Source organism: Nerophis lumbriciformis, linkage group LG31 (assembly GCF_033978685.3).
Source record: "Nerophis lumbriciformis linkage group LG31, RoL_Nlum_v2.1, whole genome shotgun sequence".
Taxonomy (NCBI): Eukaryota; Metazoa; Chordata; class Actinopteri; order Syngnathiformes; family Syngnathidae; genus Nerophis; species Nerophis lumbriciformis.
The window spans coordinates 2,355,289-2,375,303 of record NC_084578.2 but is presented as its reverse complement, the minus strand read 5'-3'; the positions used below and the strand labels follow the sequence as shown (position 1 = coordinate 2,375,303).

Genomic DNA, 20,015 nt, shown 5'->3' with positions numbered 1-20,015 from the left:
TGAAGTGGGCGTGTCCAAGTGACTTATTGAGTGGGCGTGTCCAAGTGACTTATTGAGTGGGCGTGTCCAAGTGACTTATTGAGTGGGCGTGTCCAAGTGACTTATTGAGTGGGCGTGTCCAAGTGACTTATTGAGTGAAGAGTGATTATTAGTGTGTTTGTTGTGGTGTTGTTCCTGAACGTGAGCGTGCAGGATGGGCTGTGAGGTGAGTCAGTTGTGTCTGGAGGCTCTGTCGCCATTGGCTGAGCAGTGCGCCAAGAACCAGGAGAAGGACACGCCCCTTTTCATGGCCACCCGCCACTTCCTCAAGGTAGCACACAGCAAACTAAACAATACACTACCTTGTTGTCATCATCAGCATATTTTCTACCGCTTGTCCCTTTTAATGAAACATGATTGATGTGCGCTTCACTTCCTGTGTGTGCAGCTGGTGTTCGACATGTTGGTGCTACACAAACACAACACAGAGATGACAGTGGCAGCAGGAGAGGCTTTCTACACACTTGTGTGTCTGCACCAGGTGACACACAACACACTTTCTACACACTTGTGTGTCTGCACCAGGTGACACACAACACACTTTCTACACACTTGTGTGTCTGCACCAGGTGACACACAACACACTTTCTACACACTTGTGTGTCTGCACCAGGTGACACACAACACACTTTCTACACACTTGTGTGTCTGCACCAGGTGACACACACTTTCTACACACTTGTGTGTCTGCACCAGGTGACACACACTTTCTACACACTTGTGTGTCTGCACCAGGTGACACACAACACACTTTCTACACACTTGTGTGTCTGCACCAGGTGACACACACTTTCTACACACTTGTGTGTCTGCACCAGGTGACACACAACACACTTTCTACACACTTGTGTGTCTGCACCAGGTGACACACAACACACTTTCTACACACTTGTGTGTCTGCACCAGGTGACACACAACACACTTTCTACACACTTGTGTGTCTGCACCAGGTGACACACAACACACTTTCTACACACTTGTGTGTCTGCACCAGGTGACACACAACACACTTTCTACACACTTGTGTGTCTGCACCAGGTGACACACACTTTCTACACACTTGTGTGTCTGCACCAGGTGACACACACTTTCTACACACTTGTGTGTCTGCACCAGGTGACACACACTTTCTACACACTTGTGTGTCTGCACCAGGTGACACACAACACACTTTCTACACACTTGTGTGTCTGCACCAGGTGACACACACTTTCTACACACTTGTGTGTCTGCACCAGGTGACACACAACACACTTTCTACACACTTGTGTGTCTGCACCAGGTGACACACAACACACTTTCTACACACTTGTGTGTCTGCACCAGGTGACACACAACACACTTTCTACACACTTGTGTGTCTGCACCAGGTGACACACAACACACTTTCTACACACTTGTGTGTCTGCACCAGGTGACACACAACACACTTTCTACACACTTGTGTGTCTGCACCAGGTGACACACAACACACTTTCTACACACTTGTGTGTCTGCACCAGGTGACACACAACACACTTTCTACACACTTGTGTCTGCACCAGGTGACACACACTTTCTACACACTTGTGTGTCTGCACCAGGTGACACACAACACACTTTCTACACACTTGTGTGTCTGCACCAGGTGACACACACTTTCTACACACTTGTGTGTCTGCACCAGGTGACACACAACACACTTTCTACACACTTGTGTGTCTGCACCAGGTGACACACACTTTCTACACACTTGTGTGTCTGCACCAGGTGACACACACTTTCTACACACTTGTGTGTCTGCACCAGGTGACACACAACATAACAGTAAACACTCAAAATTATAAAATAATGACAGTAAAACACTAAAAAATTATACTAAAATATGACAATAAAACACTTAACAGTAGACTAAAATATGACAGTAAAACATTAAAAATTACACTAAATCATGACAGTAAAACCCTAAAAATTACACTAAAATATGACAATGAAACACTTAAAATGACACTAGATTATGACAGTAAAACATTAAAAATTACACTAAATCATGACAGTAAAACCCTAAAAATTACACTAAAATATGACAATGAAACACTTAAAATGACACTAGATTATGACAGTAAAACACAAAAATATGACAATAAAACACTAAAAAGTACACTAAAATATGACAGTAAAACCCTACAAATTACACTAAATCATGACAGTGAAACAATAAAATATGACGATAAAACACTAAAAACTACACTAAAATATGACAGTACACCACTAAAGATTACACTAAAACAGACAAAATACACAAAAAGTACACTAAAATATGACAGTAAAAACACTAAAAATTACACTAAAATATGACAAAATACACAAAGTACACTAAAATATGACAGTAAAACATTAAAAAGTACACTAAAATATGACAGTAAAACACTAAAAATTATACTACATGTGTCAGTGAACCAGTAAAAATTACACTAAAATATGACAAAATACACAAAGTACACTAAAATATGACAGTAAAACATTAAAAAGTACACTAAAATATGACAGTAAAACACTAAAAATTATACTACATGTGTCAGTGAACCAGTAAAAATTACACTAAAATATGACAAAATACACAAAGTACACTAAAATATGACAGTAAAACATTAAAAAGTACACTAAAATATGACAGTAAAACACTAAAAATTAGACTACATGTGACAGTGAACCAGTAAAAATTACACTAGAATATGACAATAAAACACTTAAAATTACACTAGATTATGACAGTAAAACACTCAAATATGACAATAAAACACTAAAAAGTACACTAAATCATGACAGTTAAACACTAAAATATGACAATAAAACACTAAAACTTTCACTAAAATATGACAGTAAACCACAAAAAATTACACAGACAAAATACACAAAAAGTACACTAAAGATCACAGTAAAACACTAAAAATTACACTAAAACAGGACAAAAAAAATTACAAAAAAAATATAAATTAAAACAAATTACACTAAAATATGACAAATTACACAAAAAAGTACACTAAAATATGGCAGTAAAACGTTTAAAAGTACACTAAAATATGACAGTAAAACACTAAAAATGACACTAAATATGACAGTAAACCACTAAAAATGACACTAAAATATGACAATATAACAAAAGATTACACTAATACATGACAAAATACACAAGTACACTAAAATATGACAGTAAAACACAAAAAATTACAATAGATTATGACAGTAAAACACAAAAAATGACAATAGATTATGACCGTAAAACACAAAAAAATTAACTAAATTGTGACAAACACTAAAATTGTTAATAAATTATGACAGTAAAACACTAAAAAATACACTAAAATATGACAATAAAGCACTAAAAATTACACTAAAATATGTCAGTAAACCACTAAAAATTACACTAAAACAGACAAAATACACAAAAATATAACAGTAAAACACAAAAAAATGACACTAAAATATGACAAAATACACCAAAAAGTACACTAAAATATGACAGTAAAACATTAAAAAGTACATTAAAATATGACAGTAAAACACTAAATATGACAGTAAACCACTAAAAATTACACTAAAATATGACAATAAAACAAAACATTACACTAAAATATGACAAAATACACAAAAAGTACACTAAAATATAACAGTAAAACACAAAAAAATACGATAGATTATGACAGTAAAACACTAAAAATTTAACTAAATTATGACAGTAAAACACTAAAAATTGCAATAAATTGTGACAGTAAAACACTAAAAATTGCAATAAATTATGACAGTAGAACACTAAAATATTACAATAAAACACAATAAATAAACTAAATTATGACAGTAAAAGACTAAAAAGTACACTGAAATATGATTGCAACATTCTAAAGAATACACAAAAATTTTGTGGTAAAACACACAAACATTCTAATAAAAGAGTAAGATATATTATTTAAACAGGTTTGCTGAAGAGGAGGCAGTAATGGCGTCCTCTAGTGGCCACTCCTGTCACTGCTTCTTCCCCACCAGTCTATGAACGAAGCGACATGTTGACTTGCAACGTTTGACGAGTGACTTTGTTCACGTCCGCCAGGCGGAGTACGCCGAGCTGGTGGAGACGCTGCTGGCGTCGCAGAGGGACGCCGTCATCTACCAGCGTCTGCTGGACGCCTTCACCAAGCTGGCCGCCAGCTGCACGCCGCCCACCATGGACCGCAAGCAGAAGCTGGCCTTCCTCAGGAGCCTGGAGGAGTTTGTGGCCAACGTGGGGGGGTTGCTGTGCGTCAAGTAACTATGGAAACACTCACATTGCCTCCATGAACTATGGCTAGGCCAGGACACGCCCCCCCGCGCTCCAGACGGCCAGAGGACGCCAGTCTGACCACCAGCTCTCGCTCCTTTGCTGATGGACACACCTTGTGGTCGGCGGGAGGCCGTCGCCATGACAACCGCAGGAAGTGAACTGATCACGCGTGTCAGCAGAATTATTTTACAGCGTGAAGTTTGTGGTTGCATTTGGACGTTTGAACACACACACACACACATACACACACACACACTTACCCAGAGTGCCTTTGTGTTGGTGTGTGTGCTCGCCACACCTGCTGTCACCGTGGCAACAGTCACAGCCGCAGGTGTGTGGTCCTGAAAGAACTCCGCGTGTTGCTCTCGGAGGACTGCAGAGACTGAAATGTTTTTTTTACGCCAGCAGGGGGCAGCACCTTGTGCTTCCTCAGCTGAAGAAGAAGAAACTGTCTTCTTTTCTCCCCTCATCATGAAGTTTGTGCCTCCGATGTTTGGCCACAAGAATAAAGTCGTAGTATTTTTCTACCCCGATAAAACCTTCATACCAAATATGAGAGAATGAGAAAGAGGAGCAGAGTGGATTTACCACAAACATGTTTACCACCCTCAACATGTACATAAAGATGTTGTATCAAGTCTTTCTGGCCTCTTCCTTTCATGATTTAATTCATCACTGAATATCTACACTTGCACATCTGATCAATTGCTGAATATATACCGTAGTTGCATATTTAATCACTGAATATATACTTTCATATTTATTTAATCACTGAATATATAGTTTCATATTTAATTCATCACTGAATATATAGTTTCATATTTAATTAATGCCTGAATATATACAGTTTTATATTTAATTAATAACTGAATTTATAGTTTGATATTTAATTAATCCCTGAATATATACAGTTTTATATTTAATCACTGAATATATAGTTTCATATTTAATTAATGCCTGAATATATACAGTTTTATATTTAATTAAACTGAATATATACAGTTTTATATTTAATTAATAACTGAATATATACAGTTTTATATTTAATTCATCACTGAATATATAGTTTCATATTTAATTAATGCCTGAATATATACAGTTTTATATTTAATTAAACTGAATATATACAGTTTTATATTTAATTAATCACTGAATATATACAGTTTTATATTTAATTAATCACCGAATATATAGTTTCATATTTAATTAGTCACTGAATATATATAGTTTCATATTTAAATAACTGAAATTATACAGATTCATATTTAAATAACTGAATATATATACAGTTTCATATTTAATTAGTCACTGAATATATAGTTTCCTATTTAGTCACTGAATATATACAGTTGCATGTTTGATTAATACCTGAACATAGTTAGTTGCAAAATTAATTGTTATTCATTATTCACTGAATTGTATATTTAATTAATTTATTACTGAACATATGCAATTGAATATTTAATGTATGAATGGCTGCATATAAACAGTTTTATATTTAATTCATTTATCACCGAGTTTCGTATTTAATTGCTGCATTTACACAGTTGGGGTGTTACCATTTAGTGGTCAATTGTACGGAATATGCAATCTACTAATAAAAGTTTCAATCAATCAATCAAAAACACATTTATTTCAAAGTCATAACATGATTAACAATCACACATCTGTTTGGAATAATGAACGTTTCCACATCTTTAAAGCGTAATTATAATTTCAAAGAAAGAAAACATTTACGAGTAACAACGAAAGAAATATTTGGAACAACTGTCATTTCCCAGATTCACTTGAACACACCATGGGAAAACCACCGGTCTTCTTGTAGTGACGTCACCATTCGAGTGACGTCATTACTCCGCGCCTCACTCACAACTGTGATCTTTGCTGGAATATTATATTTTTAAACACTTCCATTCTTTTTTCCTGTCAAAAGAAGTTTTTAGTCTCGCTCAACGCAAGTTTGTTTAGCGTTCATAGTCTGGGAGTCACCGACTGTAGTTGGGGATGAGTGACAGCGACGATGATGTTCCGACGCTGTCCGCGCACACTTTAGCGGCCCTGCGGGACTTTTACTCGCAACAAGAAAAAGAAAAAGACAAAGAAGAAGACAAGAAGAGCAGCAGTGAGGCCGCTGAGGACAAAAACAAAAACACCTCGGATCACTTTGCTGTGGGAGCGCTGGGAGAGGACTGGGTGAGTCTTAATTGCTGCTCCTAACACACTTCTACTTATAGCAACATACATCATACTAAAACACTCAGATATAATACTACAACATGATAAGAAAACACTCAAATATAATACTAAAACATGATAAGAAAACACTCAAATATAATACTAAAACATGATAAGAAAACACTCAAATAGAATACTACAACATGATAAGAAAACACTCAAATATAATACTAAAACATGATTGGAAAACACTCAAATATAATACTAAAACATGATAAGAAAACACTCAAATATAATACTAAAACATGATTGGAAAACTCTCAAATATAATACTAAAACATAATAACCTAATACTAAAACGGAAAAAATACTCAAATATAATACTAAAACATGATCAGGAAAACACTCAAATATAATACTAAAACATGATCAGGAAAACCCTCAAATATAATACTAAAACATGATAAGAAAACTCTCAACTATAATACTAAAACATGATAAGAAAACACACAAATATAATACTTAAACATGATAAGAAAACACTCAAATATAATACTAAAACATGATAAGAAAACACTCAAATATAATACTAAAACATGATAAGAAAACACTCAAATATAATACTAAAACATGATAAGAAAACTCTCAAATATAATATTAAAACAGGATAAGAAAACTCTCAAATATGATACTAAAACATGATAAGAAAACTCAAATATATTACTAAAACATGATAAGAAAACTCTCAAATATAATATTAAAACAGGATAAGAAAACTCAAATATAATACTAAAACATGATAAGAAAACACTCAAATATAATATTAAAACAGGATAAGAAAACACTCAAATATAATAGTAAAACATGATAAGAAAACTCAAATGTATTACTAAAACATGATAAGAAAACTCTCAAATATAATATTAAAACAGGATAAGAAAACTCTCAAATATAATACTAAAACATGATAAGAAAACTCTCAAATATAATACTAAAACATGATTGGAAAACATTCAAATATAATACTTAAACATGATAAGAAAACACTCAAATATAATACTTAAACATGATAAGAAAACACTCAAATATAATACTAAAACATGATAAGAAAACACTCAAATATAATACTAAAACATGATCAGAAAACACTCAAATATAATACTAAAACATGATAAGAAAACTCAAATATAATACGAAAACATAAGAAAACACTCAAATATAATACTAAAACAGGATAAGAAAACTCTCAAATATAATACTAAAACATGATAAGAAAACTCAAATATATTACTAAAACATGATAAGAAAACTCTCAAATATAATACTAAAACAGGATAAGAAAACTCTCAAATATAATACTAAAACATGATAAGAAAACTCAAATATAATACTAAAACATGATAAGAAAACTCTCAAATATAATACTAAAACATGATAAGAAAACTCTCAAATATAATACTAAAACAGGATAAGAAAACTCTCAAATATAATACTAAAACATGATAAGAAAACACTCAAATATAATACTAAAACATGATAAGAAAACTCTCAAATATAATACTAAAACATGATAAGAAAACTCTCAAATATAATACTAAAACATGATAAGAAAACACTCAAATATAATACTAAAACATGATAAGAAAACTCTCAAATATAATACTAAAACATGATAAGAAAACACTCAAATATAATACTAAAACATGATAAGAAAACTCTCAAATATAATACTAAAACAGGATAAGAAAACTCTCAAATATAATACTAAAACATGATAAGAAAACACTCAAATATAATACTAAAACATGATAAGAAAACTCAAATATATTACTAAAACATGATAAGAAAACTCTCAAATATAATATTAAAACAGGATATGAAAACTCTCAAATATAATACTAAAACATGATAAGAAAACTCAAATATATTACTAAAACATGATAAGAAAACTCTCAAATATAATACTAAAACAGGATAAGAAAACTCTCAAATATAATACTAAAACATGATAAGAAAACACTCAAATATAATACTAAAACATGATAAGAAAGCTCAAATATATTACTAAAACATGATAAGAAAACTCTCAAATATAATACTTAAACATGATAAGAAAATTCTCAAATATAATACTAAAACATGATTGGAAAACATTCAAATATAATACTAAAACATGGTTATTAAAACTCAAACATCAATCAATCAATGTTTATTTATATAGCCCTAAATCACAAAAGTCTCAAAGGGCTGCACAAGCCACAACGACATCCTCGGTACAGAGCCCACATAAGGGCAAGGAAAAACTCACCCCAGTGGGACGTCGATGTGAATGACTATGAAAAACCTAATACTAAAACGGGGGAAAAAATACTCTAATATAATACTAAAACATGATCAGGAAAACACTCAAATATAATACTAAAACATGATAAGAAAACACTCAAATATAATACTAAAACATGATAAACTCAAATATATTACTAAAACATGATAAGAAAACACTCAAATATAATACTAAAACATGATAAACTCAAATATATTACTAAAACATGATAAGAAAACTCTCAAATATAATACTAAAACATGATAAGAAAACACTCAAATATAATACTAAAACATGATAAGAAAACTCTCAAATATAATACTAAAACATGATAAGAAAACACTCAAATATAATACTAAAACATGATAAGAAAACACTCAAATATAATACTAAAACATGATAAGAAAACTCAAATATAATATTAAAACAGGATAAGAAAACTCTCAAATATGATACTAAAACATAAGAAAACTCAAATATATTACTAAAACATGATAAGAAAACTCTCAAATATAATATTAAAACAGGATAAGAAAACTCTCAAATATAATACTAAAACATGATAAGAAAACACTCAAATATAATACTAAAACATGATAAGAAAACACTCAAATATAATATTAAAACATGATAAGAAAACTCAAATATATTACTAAAACATGATAAGAAAACTCTCAAATATAATACTAAAACAGGATAAGAAAACTCTCAAATATAATACTAAAACATGATAAGAAAACTCAAATATATTACTAAAACATGATAAGAAAACACTCAAATATAATACTAAAACATGATAAGAAAATACTCAAATATAATACTTAAACATGATAAGAAAACACTCAAATATAGTACTAAAACATGATAAGAAAACACTCAAATATAATACTAAAACATGATAAGAAAACACTCAAATATAATACTAAAACATGATAAGAAAACTCAAATATATTACTAAAACATGATAAGAAAACACTCAAATATAATACTAAAACATGATAAGAAAACTCTCAAATATAATACTAAAACAGGATAAGAAAACTCTCAAATATAATACTAAAACATGATAAGAAAACACTCAAATATATTGCTAAAACATGATAAGAAAACACTCAAATATAATACTAAAACAAGATAAGAAAACTCTCAAATATAATACTAAAACATGATAAGAAAACTCTCAAATATAATACTAAAACAGGGTTATTAAAACTCAAATATCAATCAATCAATCAATCAATGTTTATTTATATAGCCCTAAATCACAAAAGTCTCAAAGGGCTGCACAAGCCACAACGACATCCTCGGTACAGAGCCCACATAAGGGACGTCGATGTGAATGACTATGAGAAACCTAATACTAAAACGGAAAAAAGTACTCAAGTATAATACTAAAACATGATCAGGAAAACACTCAAATATAATACTAAAACATGATCAGGAAAACACTCAAATATAATACTAAAACATGATAAGAAAACTCTCAAATATAATACTAAAACATGATTGGAAAACATTCAAATGTAATGCTAAAACATGATTATTAAAACTCAAATATAATACTAAAACAGAAAAAATACTCAAATATAACACTAAAACATGATCAGGAAAACACTCAAATATAATACTAAAACATGATAATAAAAAGAAACCTCTCAAATATAATACTAAAACATGATCAGGAAAACACTCAAATATAATACTAAACATGATAAGAAAACACTCAAATATAATACTAAAACATGATTGGAAAACATTCAAATGTAATGCTAAAACATGATTATTAAAACTCAAATATAATACTAAAACAGAAAAAATACTCAAATATAACACTAAAACATGATCAGGAAAACACTCAAATATAATACTAAAACATGATCAGGAAAACATTAAAATATAATACTAAATCATGGTCAGGAAAACATTAAAATATAATGCTAAAACATGATCAGGAAAACACTCAAATATAATACTAAAACATGATCAGGAAAACATTCAAATATCATACTAATAAACATGATAGGAAAACACTCAAATATAATACTAAAACATGATCAGGAAAACATTAAAATATCATATGATAGGAAAACACTCAAATATAATACTAAAACATGATCGGGAAAACACTCAAATACTAAAACATGATCAGGAACAGATTAAAATATCATACAACACATGATAGGAAAACACTCAAATATAATTCTAAAACATGATCAGGAAAACACTCAAATATAATACTAAAACATGATAAGAAAACACTCAAATATAATACTAAAACATGATCGGGAAAACACTCAAATATAATACTAAAACATGATCAGGAACAGATTAAAATATCATACTAAACATGATAAGAAAACACTCAAATATAATACTAAAACATGATAAGAAAACACTCAAATATAATACTAAAACATGATAAGAAAACACTCAAATATAATACTAAAACATGATCAGGAAAACACTCAAATATAATACTAAAACATGATCAGGAAAACCCTCAAATATAATACTAAAACATGATAAGAAAACACTCAAATATAATACTAAAACATGATAGGAAAACACTCAAATACTAAAACATGACAGGAAAACACTCAAATATAATACTAAAACATAATAGGAAAACATTCAAATATAATACTAAAACATGACAGGAAACCCTTTAAATATAATACTAAAACATGATCGGAAAACATTCAAATACTAAAACATCATCGGAAAACATTGAAATATACTAAAACATGATAGGAAAACACTCATATATAATACTGAAACATTATCGGAAAACATTCAAATATAATACTAAAACATGATCATAAAACAGTCAAATATACTAAAACATCATAGTATAAAATAATGGTACTTAAAGATCATAGTATAAAAGAGTAAAATGTGAAGATTGTAGTATCAAAGACTCTAATTTGATACTAAAGATACTATACTGTTTAAGGCAAGTGATTAGTGATACTCAGTTTATACTTGAGGTGGACGATACTACACATCTTGGTGTGGATCTGATACCAAGTAGATACAGAGCAGATATTGCAGCTTACGATACGTTTTCAACATTGAATAAGTTTGTGATTTTTTTTCAGAATAAAAGACAAAATAAATATTTTAGGCCAAAAATATTAGCATCAACAAACTTATTGTGAGACAATAGAAGCATATTTATTATTGTGAGACAATAGAAGCATATTTATTATTGTGAGACAATAGAAGCATATTTATTATTGTGAGACAATAGAAGCATATTTATTATTGTGAGACAATAGAAGCATATTTATTATTGTGAGACAATAGAAGCATATGTATTAATGTGAGACAATAGAAGCATATTTATTATTGTGAGACAATAGAAGCATATGTATTAATGTGAGACAATAGAAGCATATTTATTATTGTGAGACAATAGAAGCATATTTATTATTGTTAGACAATAGAAGCATATTTATTATTGTGAGACAATAGAAGCATATTTATTAATGTGAGACAATAGAAGCATATTTATTATTGTGAGACAATAGAAGCATATTTATTATTGTGAGACAATAGAAGCATATTTATTATTGTGAGACAATAGAAGCATATTTATTATTGTGAGACAATAGAAGCATATTTATTATTGTGAGACAATAGAAGCATATGTATTAATGTGAGACAATAGAAGCATATGTATTAATGTGAGACAACAGAAGCATATTTATTATTGTGAGACAATAGAAGCATATTTAGTATTGTGAGACAATAGAAGCATATTTATTATTGTGAGACAATAGAAGCATATTTATTAATGTGAGACAATAGAAGCATATTTATTATTGTGAGACAATAGAAGCATATTTATTATTGTGAGACAATAGAAGCATATGTATTAATGTGAGACAATAGAAGCATATTTATTATTGTGAGACAATAGAAGCATATTTATTATTGTGAGACAATAGAAGCATATTTATTATTGTGAGACAATAGAAGCATATTTAGTACAGGACAAGAACATGTTTATTTTCTATTACATGCAATTGTCTGAGCAAACTGCTACTAAACTATGAAACCAAAACTAAAGATTGGAGAGAATTGATTCCTAATATTGATATTGTTAGAATCGTCAATGCAGATGAATAATGAATAATGAATGAATAATGAATGAATGATGAATGTGTTTGCAGCGTCTCAGTCAGTTCTGGTACACGGAGGAGACTGCAACTCGTCTGGCTCAGGAACTTCTTCATGAAGCTGGAGAAGGAGGCAGGTAAGCACACCTGGTCACTAATTAGGTACACACCTGGTCACTTCATTAGGTACAGTAGGTAAGCACACCTGGTCACTACATTAGGTACAGTAGGTAAGCACACCTGGTCACTACATTAATTACAGTAGGTAAGAACACCTGGTCACTACAATAGGTACACACCTGGTCACTTCATTAGGTACAGTAGGTAAGAACACCTGGTCACTACATTAGGTACACACCTGGTCACTTCATTAGGTACAGTAGGTAAGAACACCTGGTCACTTCATTAGGTACACACCTGGTCACTACATTAATTACAGTAGGTAAGAACACCTGGTCACTACATTAGGTACACACCTGGTCACTTCATTAGGTACAGTAGGTAAGCACACCTGGTCACTACATTAGGCACACACCTGGTCACTTCATTAGGTACAGTAGGTAAGCACACCTGGTCACTTGATTAGGTACAGTAGGTAAGCACACCTGGTCACTACATTAGGTACACACCTGGTCACTTCATTAGGTACAGTAGGTAAGCACACCTGGTCACTACATTAGGTACACACCTGGTCACTTCATTAGGTACAGTAGGTAAGCACACCTGGTCACTTCATTAGGTACACACCTGGTCACTTCATTAGGTACAGTAGGTAAGCACACCTGGTCACTTCATTAGGTACACACCTGGTCACTTCATTAGGTACAGTAGGTAAGCACACCTGGTCACTTCATTAGGTACAGTAGGTAAGAACACCTGGTTGCTACATTAGGTACAGCAGTAAGAACACCTGGTCACTACATTAGGTACACACCTGGTCACTTCATTAGGTACAGTAGGTAAGCACACCTGGTCACTAATTAGGTACACACCTGGTCACTTCATTAGGTACAGTAGGTAAGCACACCTGGTCACTACATTAGGTACACACCTGGTCACGTCATTAGGTACAGTAGGTAAGCACACCTGGTCACTACATTAGGTACACACCTGGTCACTACATTAGGTACACACCTGGTCACTTCATTAGGTACAGTAGGTAAGCACACCTGGTCACTACATTAATTACAGTAGGTAAGCACACCTGGTCACTACATTAGGTACAGTAGGTAAGCACACCTAATCACTACATTAATTACAGTAGGTAAGAACACCTGGTCACTACATTAGGTACACACCTGGTCACTTCATTAGGTACAGTAGGTAAGCACACCTGGTCACTACATTAGGTACACACCTGGTCACTTCATTAGGTACAGTAGGTAAGCACACCTGGTCACTACATTAGGTACACACCTGGTCACTTCATTAGGTACAGTAGGTAAGCACACCTGGTCACTTCATTAGGTACAGTAGGTAAGAACACCTGGTTGCTACATTAGGTACAGCAGTAAGAACACCTGGTCACTACATTAGGTACACACCTGGTCACTTCATTAGGTACAGTAGGTAAGCACACCTGGTCACTAATTAGGTACACACCTGGTCACTTCATTAGGTACAGTAGGTAAGCACACCTGGTCACTACATTAGGTACACACCTGGTCACGTCATTAGGTACAGTAGGTAAGCACACCTGGTCACTACATTAGGTACACACCTGGTCACTACATTAGGTACACACCTGGTCACTTCATTAGGTACAGTAGGTAAGCACACCTGGTCACTACATTAATTACAGTAGGTAAGCACACCTGGTCACTACATTAGGTACAGTAGGTAAGCACACCTAATCACTACATTAATTACAGTAGGTAAGAACACCTGGTCACTACATTAGGTACACACCTGGTCACTTCATTAGGTACAGTAGGTAAGCACACCTGGTCACTACATTAGGTACACACCTGGTCACTTCATTAGGTACAGTAGGTAAGCACACCTGGTCACTACATTAGGTACACACCTGGTCACTTCATTAGGTACAGTAGGTAAGCACACCTGGTCACTTCATTAGGTACAGTAGGTAAGAACACCTGGTTGCTACATTAGGTACAGCAGTAAGAACACCTGGTCACTACATTAGGTACACACCTGGTCACTTCATTAGGTACAGTAGGTAAGCACACCTGGTCACTACATTAGGTACACACCTGGTCACTTCATTAGGTACAGTAGGTAAGCACACCTGGTCACTACATTAGGTACACACCTGGTCACTTCCTTAGGTACAGTAGGTAAGCACACCTGGTCACTACATTAGGTACACACCTGGTCACTTCATTAGGTACAGTAGGTAAGCACACCTGGTCACTTCATTAGGTACAGTAGGTAAGCACACTTGGTCACTACATTAGGTACACAACTGGTCACTTGATTAGGTACAGTAGGTAAGCACACCTGGTCACTTCATTAGGTACAGTAGGTAAGCACACCTGGTCGCTTCATTAGGTACAGCAGTAAGAACACCTGGTCACTTCATTAGGTACAGTAGGTAAGAACACCTGGTCACTACATTAGGTACAGCAATAAGACCACCTGGTCACTTCATTAGGTACAGCAGGTAAGCACACCTGGTCACTTCATTAGGTACAGCAGGTAAGCACACCTGGTCACTTCATTAGGTACAGCAGTAAGAACACCTGGTCACTTCATTAGGTACAGTAGGTAAGAACACTTGGTCACTACATTAGGTACAGCAATAAGACCACCTGGTCACTTCATTAGGTACAGTAGGTAAGAACACATGGTCACTTCATTAGGTACAGCAGTAAGAACACCTGCCAATGGTCACTTGATTAGGTACAGTAGGTAAGAACAGCTGGTCACTTGATTAGGTACAGTAGGTAAGAACAGCTGGTCACTTGATTAGGTACAGTAGGTAAGGACAGCTGGTCACTTGATTAGGTACAGTAGGTAAGGACAGCTGGTCACTTGATTAGGTACAGTAGGTAAGGACAGCTGGTCACTTGATTAGGTACAGTAGGTAAGGACAGCTGGTCACTTGATTAGGTACAGCAGGTGAGGACAGCTGGTCACTTGATTAGGTACAGTAGGTAAGGACAGCTGGTCACTTGATTAGGTACAGTAGGTAAGGACAGCTGGTCACTTGATTAGGTACAGTAGGTACAGCAATAAGACCACCTGGTCACTTCATTAGGTACAGATGTAAGAACACTTGCCACAGGTCACTTGATTAGGTACAGTAGGTAAGGACAGCTGGCCACTTGATTAGGTACAGCAGGTAAGGACAGCTGGTCACTTGATTAGGTACAGTAGGTAACAGCTGGTCACTTGATTAGGTACAGCAGGTCACTTGATTAGGTACAGCAGGTAAGGACAGCTGGTCACTTGATTAGGTACAGCAGGTAAGGACAGCTGGTCACTTGATTAGGTACAGTAGGTAAGAACAGCTGGTCACTTGATTAGGTACAGCAGGTAAGGACAGCTGGTCACTTGATTAGGTACAGTAGGTAAGAACAGCTGGTCACTTGATTAGGTACAGCAGGTAAGGACAGCTGGTCACTTGATTAGGTACAGTAGGTAAGAACAGCTGGTCACTTGATTAGGTACAGCAGGTAAGGACAGCCGGTCACTTGATTAGGTCCAGCAGGTCACTTGATTAGGTACGTGTGTGCAGGGTGGCGTGTGTCAGCGCCCCCAGTGTGTACCAGAAGCTGCAGCAGATGTGTGATCCAAGGGGCGTGTCGGCGGTGCTGCTGGAGTACGACCGCCGCTTCTCCATCTACGGCCAGGACTTCATCTTCTACGACTACAACGAGCCGATGGCGTTGGCGAGCAGCGTGACGCCCCACAGCTTTGATGTGGTGATGGCGGACCCTCCCTACCTGTCAGAGACTTGTCTGAGCAGAGTCAGCCAGACCGTCAAGTTCCTCAGCAAAGGCAAAGTGTTGCTGTGCACAGGTGAGACCACATGATCCATCTTCTTGTTCATCATTTAGGATCCATCATCTTCTTGTTCATCATTTAGGATCCATCATCTTCTTCTTGTTCATCATTTAGGATCCATCATCTTCTTCTTGTTCATCATTTAGGATCCATCATCTTGTTGATCATTTAGGATCCATCATCTTGTTGTTGATCATTTAGGATCCATCATCTTCTTGTTGTTGATCATTTAGGATCCATCATCTTCTTGTTGTTGATCATTTAGGATCCATCATCTTGTTGTTGATCATTTAGGATCCATCATCTTGTTGTTGATCATTTAGGATCCATCTTGTTGCTGTTGATCATTTAGGATCCATCATCTTGTTGTTGATCATTTAGGATCCATCTTTTAGTTGTTGATCATATAGGATCCATCTTTTAGTTGTTGATTATATAGGATCCATCATTTTGTTGTTGATCATTTAGGATCCATCTTTTAGTTGTTGATCGTTTAGGATCCATCATGTAGTTGTTAATCATTTAGGGTCCATCTTGTAATTGTTGATAATTTAGGATTCATCTTGTAATTGTTGATCATTTAGGATCCATCTTGTTGTTGTTGATCATTTAGGATCCATCATGTAGTTGTTCATCATTTAGGATCCAATCCACCATCTTGTGGTTGATCATTTAGGATCCATCTTGTTGCTGTTGATCATTTAGGATGCATCATGTTGTTGTTGATCATTTAGGATCGATCGTGTTGTTATTGTTGATCATTTAGGATCCATCAGCTTGTTGTTGATCATTTAGGATCCATCATGTTGTTGATCATTTAGGATCGATCATGTTGTTATTGTTGATCATTTAGGATCCATCAGCTTGTTGTTGATCATTTAGGATCCATCATGTTGTTGTTGTTGTTGATCATTTAGGGTCCATCATGTTGTTGTTGTTGATCATTTAAGATCCATCATGTTGTTGTTGTTGATCATTTAGGATCCATCATGTTGTTGATTATTTAGGATCCATCATGTTGTTGTTGATCATTTAGGATCCATCTTGTTGTTGTTGTTGATCATTTAGGATCCATCTTGTTGCTGTTGATCATTTAGGATCCATCATGTTGTTGTTGATCATTTAGGATCCATCATGTTGTTGATCATTTAGGATCCATCATGTTGTTTTTGATCATTTAGGATCCATCATGTTGTTGTTGTTGATCATTTAGGATCCATCAGCTTGTTGTTGATCATTTAGGATCCATCATGTTGTTGTTGTTGTTGTTGTTGATCATTTAGGATCCATCATGTTGTTGTTGATCATTTAGGATCCATCTTGTTGCTGTTGATCATTTTGGATCCATCTTGTTGCTATTGATCATTTAGGATCCATCATGTTGTTGTTGATAATTTAGGATCCATCTTGTTGTTGTTGATCATTTAGGATCCATCATGTAGTTGTTAATCATTTAGGATCCATCATGTTGTTGTTGATCATTTAGGATCCATCTTGTTGCTGTTGATCATTTAGGATCCATCATGTTGTTGTTGATTATTTAGGATCCATCATGTTGTTGATCATTTAGGATCCATCATGTTGTTGTTGATCATTTAGGATCCATCATGTTGTTGTTGTTGATCATTTAGGATCCATCATGTTGTTGTTGTTGTTGTTGATCATTTAGGATCCATCATGTTGTTGGTGGTGATTATTTAGGATCCATCATGTTGTTGTTGATCATTTAGGATCCATCATGTTGTTGTTGTTGATCATTTAGGATCCATCATGTTGTTGTTGATCATTTAGGATCCATCTTGTTGCTGTTGATCATTTAGGATCCATCTTGTTGTTGTTGATCATTTAGGATCCATCATGGAGAACGTGGCCAAACAGCTGCTGGATGTCAAAGTCTGCAACTTCCTGCCACGACACAACAAGAACTTGTCCAACGAGTTCCGCTGCTTCGTCAACTACCCATCATGCCTGCTGTCCTGCTGATGACCACCGTTTGTACGTACAACACCCAAAACCAGTGAAGTTGGCACGTGCAGAATGTGGCTTGGCATTGTCTTGCTGAAATAAGCAGGGGCGTCCAGGATAACAACATGTGTTGCTCCAAAACCTGTATGTACCTTTCAGCATTAATGGTGCCTTCACAGATGTGTAAGTTACCCATGTCTTGGGCACTAATACACCCCCATACCATCACACATGCTGCCTTTTACACTTTCACCCTAGAACAATCCGGATGGTTCTTTTCCTCTTTGGTCCGGAGGACACGACGTCCACAGTTTCCAAAAACAATTTGAAATGTGGACTCGTCAGACCACAGAACACTTTTCCACTTTGCATCAGTCCATCTTAGATGAGCTCGGTCCCAGCGAAACGTTTCTGGGTGTTGTTGATAAATGGCTTCGGCTTTGCATAAGTAGAGTTTTAACTTGCACTTACAGATGTAGCGACCAACTGTAGTTGCTGACAGTGGTTTTCTGAAGTGTTCCTGAGCCCTTGTGGTGATATCCTTTACACACTGATGTGGCTTTTTGATGCAGTAGCGCCTGAGGGATCCAAGGTGTGTAATATCATGGCTTATGTGCTTTGATTTCTCCACATTCTCTGAACCTTTTGATGATATCACAGAGCGTAGATGGTGAAATCCCTCAATTCCTTGTTGAGAAATGTTGTTCTTAAACAATTTGCTCAGGCATTTGTTGACAAAGTGGTGACCCTCGCCCCGTCCTTGTTTGTGAATGAAGCTGCTTTTATAGCCAATCATGGCATCCACCTGTTCCCAATTAGCCCGTTCACCTGTGGGATGTTCCAAATAAGTCTTTGATGAGCGTTCATCAACTTTCTCACTCTTTTTTGCCACTTGTGCCAGCTTTTTTCGAAACATGTTGCAGGCATCAAATTCTAAATAAACTAATATTTGCAAAAAAGAACAAAGTTTCTCAGTGTGAACATGAACTATCTTGTCTTTGCAGTCTATTCAATTGAATATAAGTTGAAAAGGATTTGTTGTATTCTCTTTTTATTTACCATTTACACAACGTGACAACTTCACTGCTTTTGTAGTTTGTACTTGGTATCGGATCGATACCTAAAT

At 34.6% G+C, this 20,015-nt stretch overlaps 2 protein-coding genes across 3 annotated transcripts in view; both read left to right on the top strand.

Moving 5' to 3' along the window:
• xpo4 (exportin 4) overlaps positions 1-4,976 on the top strand; it is a 148,493-nt gene extending 143,517 nt beyond the window's left edge. For both annotated transcript variants that reach the window (XM_061926096.1, XM_061926097.2), the window contains 3 exons: positions 193-310; positions 428-520; positions 4,127-4,976. In XM_061926096.1, coding sequence (XP_061782080.1) covers positions 193-310; positions 428-520; positions 4,127-4,324 — 409 coding nt within the window. In that variant the 3' untranslated portion in view covers positions 4,325-4,976. The remainder of the gene's footprint in view (positions 1-192; positions 311-427; positions 521-4,126) is intronic.
• Positions 4,977-6,151: 1,175 nt separating this feature from the next.
• Positions 6,152-19,855, top strand: eef1akmt1 (EEF1A lysine methyltransferase 1). The gene is made up of 4 exons (XM_061926098.2): positions 6,152-6,529; positions 13,010-13,092; positions 16,656-16,939; positions 18,774-19,855. The coding sequence occupies exons 1-4, from the start codon at positions 6,341-6,343 to the stop codon at positions 18,905-18,907; spliced, it is 690 nt and encodes a 229-aa protein (XP_061782082.1). The 5' UTR covers positions 6,152-6,340; the 3' UTR covers positions 18,908-19,855.
• The last annotated feature ends 160 nt before the right edge of the window (positions 19,856-20,015 follow it).